This window comes from Leopardus geoffroyi, chromosome D1 (genome assembly GCF_018350155.1).
Source record: "Leopardus geoffroyi isolate Oge1 chromosome D1, O.geoffroyi_Oge1_pat1.0, whole genome shotgun sequence".
In the NCBI taxonomy this organism is placed as follows: Eukaryota; Metazoa; Chordata; class Mammalia; order Carnivora; family Felidae; genus Leopardus; species Leopardus geoffroyi.
In genome coordinates, this window is record NC_059329.1 from 22,842,379 (window position 1) to 22,853,598 (window position 11,220).

The window sequence follows — 11,220 nt, forward strand, 5'->3', positions numbered from 1 at the left end:
GGCGCCTGACCCAAGTATTTGCGTGCCTGTGTACGTGGATAGTTTGATGAACTGTAACCCCCACCCAAGTCAAGAAATAGGACTTTACTAGCACCCGAGAAGTCCCTCCGTATGTGAATATAAGGTTTTTATCTGATATTCACAATAGCCTTAGAAAAAATGTGTTATTATCCCACTTTATCTGTGAAGAAACTAAAGCTCAGAGAGGTTCAGAAATTTCCAGAAGTGTCATAGCTCGACAGTCAAACCCAAACTTTGGCGTTGTGTTGGACTCCTGAGCTCCTTCCAGCCCTCTACCAGCTTCTCCCAACAAAACAGGAGGAAAACACTAGGGGGGACGAAAGGCATTCAATGACGTGTTTTGATGTCCTTGTCCCTGAGGTCCGGAGGGCTGCATACGGGGGGCTTGTGCCGGGCAGGTGCTTGCACTTGATGTGGTTGGGCTGTTCTCAAATTTATGCTCAGCGACTCTCTAACGTTATACTCTCATTGAAATGGAAATGCCAGGGGAGCTCAGGGCTGTCCCCGAGGTGTGTGCCCCAGCTAGGTCTCGCCCTCCCATCTCTGCATTATGGATGGAGTGAATCATCTGGTAAATAATTCACTTGTCATTGGGACAGTGAGGGTAACAGGAGAGCGGGATGGTGGTGTCGGAAGGCTGAGGTTGGCCACCCGAGCCAGACCCCCAATCCTTCCAGGGCTGGGCTTTGCTCTGGAGAGAGAGCTCCCGAGAGTCAGGCAGGAGCCCCACATGGACAGCCACCCAGGGAGATGAGACCATGGTGCGTCAGAGGGCTCTGCACAAACCGCTCAGTCTCCTGCTGCTGACACCCCTCTGCCTTCTGCATCGAGGGGCCTCGGGTGAGTGATACTCGGACCTGATACTCCCATCCTGTTACTTCTTCCCTTTCTTCTTTGGGATCCCCCCTTTTACACTTTTGTGGCCATTCTGCCAAGTCCATCCACTTTGTTCATCTGCTAGGCCTTAACCAGCTCTCCCTGAGCGACCGCTATGTGCCAGGAGTGGGGGAGGCAGGGCCGGAACACCTTCAGAAGCCTGGGGTTATCCTGAGGGCCACTGGCGGGTTGTAAGCATGGAGTGACATGGTCCGATCTGGGCTTCCAAACGTTCCCCCCGCCCCCCGCTCTATTTTTTAATTTTTTAAATGTTTGTTTATTTTTGAGAGAGACAGACCATGAGCTGGGAGGGGCAGAGAGAGGGGGAGTCACAGAATCCAAAGCAGGCTCCAGGCTCTGAGCTGTCAGCAGAGAGCCGGATGCGAGTCTCGAACTCACAGACCACGAGACCGTGACCTGAGCCAGACGCTTAACTAACTGAGCCACCCAGGCACACCCCCCTCCCCAAACATTCCCTTCAAGACAGATGGTTTCCTGGGAGCTGAGAGCATCTGGAGATAGGCTAGGTGAGAGATGCTGGTGGCTGGGGCCACAGCAGTGTCCCCAGGGTTGGGAAGAACCAGTTTCTGGGTTGTTTTTGCTTCTTGCTCGAGGGAAGAGCAGAATTTGGCCCTTGATCCCTTCCCTCCAGCTCCGTGCCTGTCTTCTCTTCTGCCTGGAGAAGTTGGCAGCTGTGGAAAGAGTCTGAGATTGGGAGCCAGGCTCCAATCCCAGCTCCACCACCTGCCATGTGGTTTTAGACCGTGATTTCGTGCTTCAGAGTCTCAGCGGATGCTATTATCGTTACAGGCAAGGTCAGCAGATATTCTGTGCCTTGCTTGTCTTCTGAGGTGCTGTCATCATCCACACGTGCCAAAGCCCAGCACAGTATCATTATTTGGCCATAGGAGACAGGAGAACATGGTCCTCAGGCAGATGCTGGGGCTCCATACTAGGTCCTGATCAGAAAAAAAAACACCCGTTGACAGCCTTACTCTGTGATGGCTGTTTAATGTCAGACTCCCTGATAGACTGAAAAGATCCATGAGAACCGGGTTGGGGCAGCTCATCTGTCCTTGTAACCCTGGTGCCTGGTACAGAGCAGGTACTCTGTAGTTAGCAGTTGATGCATACGTGCTGGATGGGCTGATGGCAGGCTGGGGTCATCTTCCCTTTGCCGTAGTGGGTCTGGAATCTCCCTGGAATCTTTACACAGAGACCCCCACAGCCTCGATTACCAGTGGCCGTGTAGATCTCCCATCTCGGGCTGATCATCAGACTGACTTCTAGATGCTTGTTAAAAATACAGATTCCTGGGCCCTGATGCCTGGGGATTCTGAGTCGGTGTTCTGAGATGAGGCCCAGGAATATGTATTTTTATCAGTCTTCCACAGTGGTCTGCCGGCACCTGGGGATGGGAACCTCAGCTCCAGTCTGTTCCCTGATCTCAGGCAAGGACTCCCCCAGGCTGCCTGCTCTGGCACGGCCCGACAGGAAACTCCAAAGCTCCCTCAGACACTGTCGCTTCCCCACTAACTCCAAGGAGGAGAAGGAGGAAGGGCCAGAGGAGGGGAGGGAGGAGAGCCCAACACAGCCCAGATGTCCTGAATTCCCACTCTGTCTGTAGGGCAGCCCCACTTGACACGCAGAGCCCCTGACGAGGAGGCCACAGCCATTCAAGGAGTGCGGGGCGGCTCTGTGGAGCTGGCCTGTGGCTCTGGGCCCGCCCCCTGGTGGTCTTCTGGAGCTTCACTCCCCTGGGCTCGCTGATTCCCCGACCTGTGGCTGTCACCAATGGAGCAGAGTCCAAGGTGGAGGCCGGGGCCTCCACGCTGGGGGCCGTGAGTCTTTGGAACAGCAGCCTGGTGCTTCAGGAGCTGCGAGAGGGCGCCCGTGGCCACTTCCTGTGCCAGGCCCTGCACGCGGCCGGTGGCCAGCTCCACACCACCTACTCCTACCTCACTCTGGCCGTGCTGGGTGAGGAGTCTAGCTGGGACGGGTGACCTGGGTTGCTCTGCATGCCGTTTAGCCTCTATTTGCATCTGCTTCTCATTGCATTGGGGCGGGCCCCGGTTCCACCGGTCCTTGCCTCCCGGGGGGGCGAGAAAACCTGGGGTCCTAGGAAAGGGATGGTCAGGGCCCCATGGGCAGGCCAACCCCCAGCCAGCAAGGGCTGAGCCATGAGACACAGCCGGGCATGGCCTGGGTCTGCGATAAACACAAGGCCTCTCCTTCCCCTGGCCAGTGCCCGTATCAAAGCCTCAGGTGAGACTGAGTGACCCATCCCCAGTGGAGGGGACCTCCGTGGTGGCCACATGTGCGGTACGGGAGGGCACAGAGCCTGTGACTTTTGCCTGGAGACATCAGGCACCTCGAGGCCCTGAGGAGGACCTGGTAGAGGTCACAGGGCAACTGCTTCAGCTGGACCCAGTCAACAGGACGCACCTGGGCTGGTACGCGTGCAGCGCCCGCAACGCCGTCAACCGGCTGAGCAGTGATGGAAACTTCCTTGATGTCGTCTGTGAGTCAGATTGGTGGGGGGGGGGGGGGGGGGGGGGGCACGTGGTCTTAACTCTGCCTCCTGCCACACCTCAGGGCCCCCAGGAGGGCCACGGCCCTCTGAGAGGCTCCGGAAGGCAAGAACATCAGGGCACTGGGCCCGCTGGTACAAAATACAGGTCTAGGACAGGGGTTTTAACCTTTTCAAGCTCGTGGGCCCCTCTTCCCAGGAAAATGGGCATACGTTCAGAGTCACAATTTTACGCATATTTACGGTAAAGGGGATGGCCCACAGAGCCTGCCTTTGGGCTGAACCTGAAGGTCTCTCGGGACCAACTGAACCCTGAGGAAACAGGGAGGAGGGACACAATAGGGAGAGAGGGCAGCAAGTTGGTCCAAGTTGGTCCAAGTTGGACCAAGTCAAAGGCCAACAGTCCCAGTCCCAAGAAGCCCCTCCATCTTGGGCAAACTGGGAAGGTTGGCACCCCCTCCTGCCTAGCCAACTCTTGTCATACCCCAAACTCAGTCCCTCAGGGAAGCCTCCCACAGCCTAGGGTGATTGCCTCCATGGACCCTGAACACCTACACTGGACGGTGCCTATGGCCCGCAGACTCTGAGCTCCTCGGGGGCCTAGCCCAGTGGTTGACATAGAAGGTCCATAGTACAAGCTTTTTGGTGAGTTCGGTGACGATTACATGAGTGAGTCAGGGAATGAAGACTGGAGAGATGTGACGAGTCTTCCTTGCCCCCCAGATGGTCCAGACAATCCTGTGATCACGGTGGAGCCACTGGGCTTGACCGAGGAGGGTTTCTGGGCCGGTGAGGGGGAAGAGGTGACCCTGAGCTGCCGGGCTGCATCCAACCCCCCTTGTCACTACGTGTGGCTCCGCGACCACACTCAGGTCCAAGTGGGGCCCGCCTACACCATCGCCAGCGCCAGCCGTGCCCACACAGGCCTGTACACCTGCCTGGCCCACAACAGCCGCCTGGACACCCACAGCCAGACCACCGTCAGGCTCACCATCTACTGTGAGTGTGGGGGAAGGGGCCGCTCAAAGCCAGGACCACCACAGCCCTGTGTTCTGGCAGACTCCAGGCGCCCTGTGGAAAGCGGTGTAGACGTTGTAGGAGAGGGAGGTGTGGAGAGCAGGGGGACAGGCTGAGAAAGCTATGGGAAGGGACAGGGAGAGAGGAAGCCCCTGACCCTGTGTCGACCTCATCCTCAAGTGATTCTTCCCACGGCCTTGGGGACTGAACTGAGGCACAGAGAAGGGTAGAGAAATGACCGTGAGGCAAAGCACCCAGTGGCAAAGAAGAGGCAAGGGGGAAACTTGCCCCCTCTGGGGGCTTCCACGGGCCTCTGGGATTCCTCAGGGGCTCTGAACGCCCGCTCACCCCGTCAGCTCCTGCCCCTGACCTGAGAGCTCAGCTCTTTGCTCTCCAGCTCCTCAGAGAAATCGAGTCGTTTCCCTCCCACCCACTTCTCGCTCCTTCTCCTACCCTTGACCCTGTGGCCTCCGGGCCTCTAAGCTGGGCCCGGGGGCCACGGTGCCCTGGCAGCGGAGTCTGTCCAGCCCTATCCTCACCCACTTCTCTGCCCAGATCCCCCTGAGGGGCAGCCCTCCTGTTCTGCGCTCCCCACCCCTGGGGCTGTGACCTTGGTCTGCGCCTGGCAGGGGGGGCTTCCAGCTGCCCGGCTGCGGTGGGAAGGGCCCCGGGGAACTGGCCCTGCTGCTCTCAGCAATGTCACCTGGAGTCGTGGCACCACCCAGCTCCCTAACGGCGGCGTTTTCACCTGTGCCGGCGAGCACCCAGCCCTGGCGCTGCCCGCCCTCTGCAGGATCACACTGTGTGAGTGGACACAGGAAACAGCAGGGCTCGGATGTTCCAGGCAGAGGCGTGGGTGGGAGCCCGGGGAGAGCCTTAGAGGAGCCCTGGGACCTGAGATGCGGCTCCGGATCGCAAACACCAAGACTTGCCATGTAGCAAGGAGGTGGGCAGCACTCAGCTCTGACTCTTCCTTCCAACCTCCTCTCCACTCCAGCCGGGCGTCCAGCCACACTGCCCTGTCCTCCACAGTTTGGGCTTGGAGCCCTGTGACGCCTTCCTGTCTCCCAGCCTCTGGGGTCAGCAGGCTGTCATTGACCTTACACTATACTTCTACTGCCCTATTGCATGTTGGTCTTGAAATGTGCCTTCAGCTTTCTCTCTGCTTTGGAGATTTTTACCCACCCCCCAAGACCAAGTTCAGATGCCATCCTATCTTCAAAGTGCTTCTCCCTAAAGCCCCACATAGTTTGTCTTTCTACCTGTACTCTAGCATTCATCAAATTATATTGTCATTGTTTGCTTGGTGTCTGTTCTCACTATTTCTCTGGTACATGGCTAGCTCTCAATAATGATGAATGAATGAACGAGTTACTGAGTCAATGGAGGAATGAGTGAGTGAGCAATAAATGAAGGAAGGAGGGGTGGGGTGGGGTAAGCCTACCAAGCCCTTCCTCCTCCTGTAGGGCCAGGCTGAGCCATTATTCCCTATCCAGGGGAACCCCTCCGGAGCCCCACCTGCTGGACCACAGCCACAGTTGGAGACCAGTTCATCATGCTGAGCTGTGAGTGGCCTGGAGGCGAGCCCCGTGCCATGCTGAGCTGGCTGGATGGACAGCAGCAACCCCTGGGCACCACTAGCCCCTCACTGGCCATCCACCTCCTGCATACCCAGGACGATCTGGCTGGCCGGGAGTTCACCTGCAGGGGCAGTCACCCACTCAGGGTCCCTGACCCCCACTGCCGGCTCCTGCTGGGTGAGTAGGGGCTGGTGGCTTGGTTCTGGGGCTGAGGTGGGAGAGCAGCCCTTTGGAATCGTGATGAGGGCCTCTGCGGGGGGGGGGGGGGGGGGGGGGAGTGTCTGCGCTGGAATGCAAAGTGAGTCAGGAGACTGAGTCACCTCACCTCCCAGAACTCAAGTTGTTTCGATCCATAAAGTCAGGGGGTTTGGTCTGGGTCTGTGTTGCCCAATAAAAATAGGTGAGCCGTATATATAATTTAAAATTTTACATTTAAAAAAAGTACAAAGAAATAAGAGAAACATTTTATGGAACTCAATATATCCAACGTATTATTACTTCGATGTTTAATAATAAACAATTATGAATGAGGTATCTTATTCAACTGTCCTCAAAATCCAGTGTGTTTACTTATAACCCATCTCAGTGTGGTCTGGCCCCCTTTCAAGTGTGCAACAGTCCCGTGTGACCAGGGGCTACCGCTATTGGGCAGCACCCTGTCTAGCCGGTGAGGGAATTCTGTCTCCCTCATTTGCATCAATTTGCATGAGGGAGTCTGTCTCCTTCATTTGCCTGAGGGATTCTGCCTCCCTCATTTGCATCAATTTGCATGAGAGGTGCCTGATTATATTCCTGCCTTGCATTAGTGTTTCAGGTGTCAGAGGTCCCTCTCTTCCTCTCTCACTGCTTCTATTTGTTTTGGTCTGGTTTCCTTCTCTGTCCTCATCTGGCCCTGCCAGTCCTTTTTATTGCCAACTCCGCGAAAAAGAGTTAAATACTGAAGTGAAAAATGTGAGAAAACACACAGTCACATATAACAGTTCGCACAAAATGATTTACATCTTGGTCTCCAGGGGCTTGGTGACAGCCTCCCTGGGCTCTCAGAAGGCCCTCATCTGGGAATATTTCCCTCTCTTATTACTCAGTCTTGGGGGGTTGGAAATTCTATCCTAGGAGATTCACTGACACCTGAAACTCTGGGTCTTTAGGACTCAGTCCATAAAAAGCATCTGCTCTGGGCCCAGCCCAATGCCCTGGGGGTGGGAGCTGGTGGGCTATTAGGGAGGTATTAGGAGGCCCCATGCCAGGTACTAGGAGGGAGCCGGTTAACACAGGGGTGAATAAGGCAGGGGCCCCACCTATAGGAGCTGAGACTAGAGTTGGGGCCTGAAGGCACACTGTTATTATCAAGAAATCTGGAAGCAGATTGTGGCAGGACTCTGGCATAGAACGGGATCCTGGAAAAGGCAGCAGACTGGCCCAAGACAAGCTCCGCTGCCGACTCCACTGGCCCCATCTCTCCTGTTTCCCCTCCCTATCCCCTCCACTGCTGGGCTACCCCCAAGCCTTCCCACTAGCCCAGGCACGGGGGACACCTTCCAGCCTTACCCTCTCTGTCCCTGCAGAAGCCCCACAGGTGGCAGTGGCTAAGCCCCAGGTGTCCGTGCTGGAAGGGGGAGAGGCCTGGCTGGGGTGTGCCCTCCTGGGGGGCACGCCACCTGTCCAGCTCCTCTGGCTGGGACCCCAGCGACAGCAAGTGGAAGCTGGCCCTTCTGGATTCATGCTGCACCCTGAGGGGGCCCAGCTCCACCTTAGCATCCGGGACACTGACCCAGCACGCCACAGGGGCACCTACCAGTGCGTGGCTCACAATGCCTTAGGGAACAGCAGTCGGAACGTCCTGTTGGAGGTCCTGAGTGAGTGAGGGGTAGTGGGTGTTTGCGTGGCGAGGGGCATGGGGAAACCTCCAGCCGTAACCCTGCAGGTGGAAAGACGCAGGAATCCTCTGAACCAAAATTAAAAAAAAAAAAATTTTTAATGTTCATTTTTGAGAGAGAGAGAGAGAGAGCGGGGGAGGGGCAGAAAGAGAGGGAGACAGAATCTGAAGGAGGCTCTAGGCTCTGTTTTTTTGTTTTTTTGTTTTTTTTTTTTTTTTAATTTTTTTTTTTTCAACGTTTATTTATTTTTGGGACAGAGAGAGACAGAGCATGAACGGGGGAGGGGCAGAGAGAGAGGGAGACACAGAATCGGAAACAGGCTCCAGGCTCTGAGCCATCAGCCCAGAGCCCGACGTGGGGCTCGAACTCACGGGCTGCGAGATCGTGACCTGGCTGAAGTCGGACGCTTAACCGACTGCGCCACCCAGGCGCCCCGAGGCTCTAGGCTCTGAGCTGTCAGCACAGAGCCTGACGTGGGGCTTGAACTCATGAATCGCGAGATCCTGACCTGAGCCGATGTCGGACGCCCAAACGACTGAGCCACCCAGGGGCCCCCTCGGCTCCAAAATTTAGACCCGTTAACTCCTCAGGCACAGACAGGCCCTCAAAAGCACAAACCCAGACGGGCTTATGTGAACGTGAACCTGATGAACCTGATGCACTCTTGAATAAAGGCCAGCAGCACTCCATGCTGTCAGAATAACGTCCTCAGTTTGTAGGTGACGACACTAGGGCACCAGAGACTGAAACTACACAGGACTGATCAGGTCTACAGACCTCAGTGTGGTGCCGCACTCCTGGCTCTCTCTCAACAGCATTGGAATCAATTTGGGGGCGCAAGCACACCGACATATGTGGTTATAGGTGTGCAGGTGCCGTATGTGTCCCTGCCCTCACCCCCAGGATACCCAGCTCCTCCCAATGTCACCATCAGCCGCCTGACGTACGGGAGACACCGGAGGGAGGTCCAGCTGCAGTGGGCCGTCCGAGGCCCTGGGAACCTGACGGGCTTCCTGGTGCAGCGGAGGGCCAGTGTCCCGAGCCCAGGAGCTGGGGCTTGGGAGACAGCAGCCAGTGACATTGAGCCAGAGAGCAGGGGCCGGAGGCTGGGGGGCTTGGACCCAGGTGTCCGTTATGCCTTCCGCGTCCTGGCTCTGAATCACCACACGGCTGGACATCCCTCTGAGGTGAAGATACCAGGTGCCGGGGCTACAGCCATGGAGGGACTCACCTTTTCTCCACCAAACCCGCTTCATTTTCCTCCTCGCGGGACCTCCCCTCCTCCTTTCCTCCGCCTCCCTCCCACTTGAAGTCCTGTCTCCTGGTCTCTTTCCTCTTCTCCACCCTCCCCTGCGGTAGTCACGGCTGTCTTTCCCGTCCCTCCCTGGGAGGCTCCGGAGGCACCGGGCCTAGGGGTAGGAGCCACAGTTCAGCTTGAATCCAGAGAAATAGGGAAGGGGGAGGCACAGGATGCCGGTGATTTGAGAAGGGTAGGGGCCCAACTCTGTGCCTCAGTCTCACCTCCCGGGGCACAGGTGGGCTCTCAGCTTCCTGCTGCTCTGTCTCCATCCCGGGAACTCCCTTATTTCCTGGTGTCCTTCCTTTCGGCCCCAAGCTCCAAGATAACTGGCCTGTGGCCTTCAGTGCCACAAACGGGGGACTTGGCTGGGGACTTGAAAGCACGCAGAGCACCTCTTTCCTTGGGAAAGGCCTGACTCACAGATTCTCTGGGTCAAGTCTTGCTCTTGATTGCTCACCGCAGGGCATTGCCTGCATGCCGCCCCCTAAGCCACTGTCACGTTTCAGTAGTGGCACCAAAGCCATGTAACCGGCGCTCTCCCCTCCCAGCGGATCCACCCTTCAGCGCCTATCCAGCAGTGCTGGGTGCAGCGGGCACAGGAGTGGTGGTGGCAACGGTGGCCTCTCTACTGGTGTTCCAGTATGCTGCCCGGCACCCGGGGACCGTCCCCTGTGAGTGGAAAGCTGAAGGGCAGGGTTGCTTGAGTCCATAGGTGGCCAGGTCTAGACCTATCCAAGGAGAGACGCAGACTTCCCCTGGGCAAAGGGTCTAGGCTCTTCCTTAACTGTAACTTCTCCTCAATGCTAGCGGTTCATCCGGGCTCCAACCCCCAACCCCAGCCATCTGAGGCCATCCCCATCTATGCTCCCGAGTCTCTAATACAGGGCCTACGAAGGAAGGGAGGGCTACTCTCCAGGGACCTGTGGTGGATTGCTCAAGTTAACACCCCTTCTTCTTTTCTTTTCTTCCTACAGGCCTTGGTCGGTTGCTTGTTCCCATGTGAGTGCAGAACCCTCGTCCTTCTGGGCGGGGCAGGGGGGGGGGGGGCGGCGGTTGTGTGTCGGGATTTTCCTCTAATTGGAAAGGAAGGCTGGGGAACCGAGGCTGTCACTGACTTCACTCTCACACTTCACCCTCAGGGAGCAAAATCATCAATATAGGGAGTCAAGGGAAGGCCTTGAGGAACAGGCAGGTAAGCATGCTTCCGTCCCAAGGACCACTCATGTGTAAGGACAGCAGTCCTGAGTTTCATGCGTGAGGCTCAGTCTCTTGTCCTGCGAACAGGCGGGGATGCCCCCGAGGCATCGGTCTCCTCTGCTTGTGTCTGTCCTTGGTAGGCATTGAACCCCCACCCGCCACCCCAGGTGTGGAGCCTGTGCAAGAAGCCACGGATGCTCCAGTTAACGTCACCATCACTGTGACTGCAACCCCATGAGGCCCCAAGAGTTAGGTGCAAATACGCACAGGGACAGGTGGGAGTGGAAAGATCCCTCCGTGTGGTCGGCCCTAGAGCCAAGAAAGTGAAGACCCCAGCTGCCCCACCCCCTTCAACACCCAGCCTTCACAACCAGGACAAGGCTGCCGTGCCTCTGGAGGACGTGCTTCCAAGAGGAGTCCTGGCCCAGCTTGTGGAACCCGGAGGTGGAAGGATGAGGAAGACCCACAACTGGAGAAGAGACCAGGCGGGTGTCCGAGGGCCGGGGAGAAGGATGGTTCTGGGGACGGTGCCTGGCGCTCTGCCGAGCAAGCCAGCTGCTGGCGCACGAAGCCTGTGAACCGAGAAACTGCTAAATAAATCGTACGTGATGCTCTCACCGGTGGAGGCTTATTTCAGTTGCAACTCCCACAGGGAGAGGCCGGCCCCAGCTTCAGCCGGGTTCTCCTACTGGCGGGAAGCTAGGAGATGGGAAGCAAGACCTGTAGGCAGGCGTGTGCTGCCTTCATTCAACTGTAGCAAGGAAGGTGCCCTTCTGGGAGTTCCTTACTTTCCAGATCTCGAATTCCTCCCCCGGGAACGCA

At 57.0% G+C, this 11,220-nt stretch overlaps 1 protein-coding gene across 1 annotated transcript; it reads left to right on the plus strand.

The window, feature by feature from the left end:
* Positions 1–779: 779 nt before the first annotated feature.
* Positions 780–10,898, plus strand: VSIG10L2 (V-set and immunoglobulin domain containing 10 like 2). Its single transcript, XM_045482451.1, is given in 13 exon segments — positions 780–861; positions 2,525–2,620; positions 2,623–2,874; positions 3,143–3,418; positions 4,151–4,426; positions 5,000–5,248; positions 5,941–6,201; positions 7,590–7,880; positions 8,805–9,101; positions 9,750–9,872; positions 10,176–10,200; positions 10,341–10,393; positions 10,539–10,898. Coding segments are annotated over 13 exon segments (2,379 nt in total). The 3' UTR covers positions 10,637–10,898.
* The last annotated feature ends 322 nt before the right edge of the window (positions 10,899–11,220 follow it).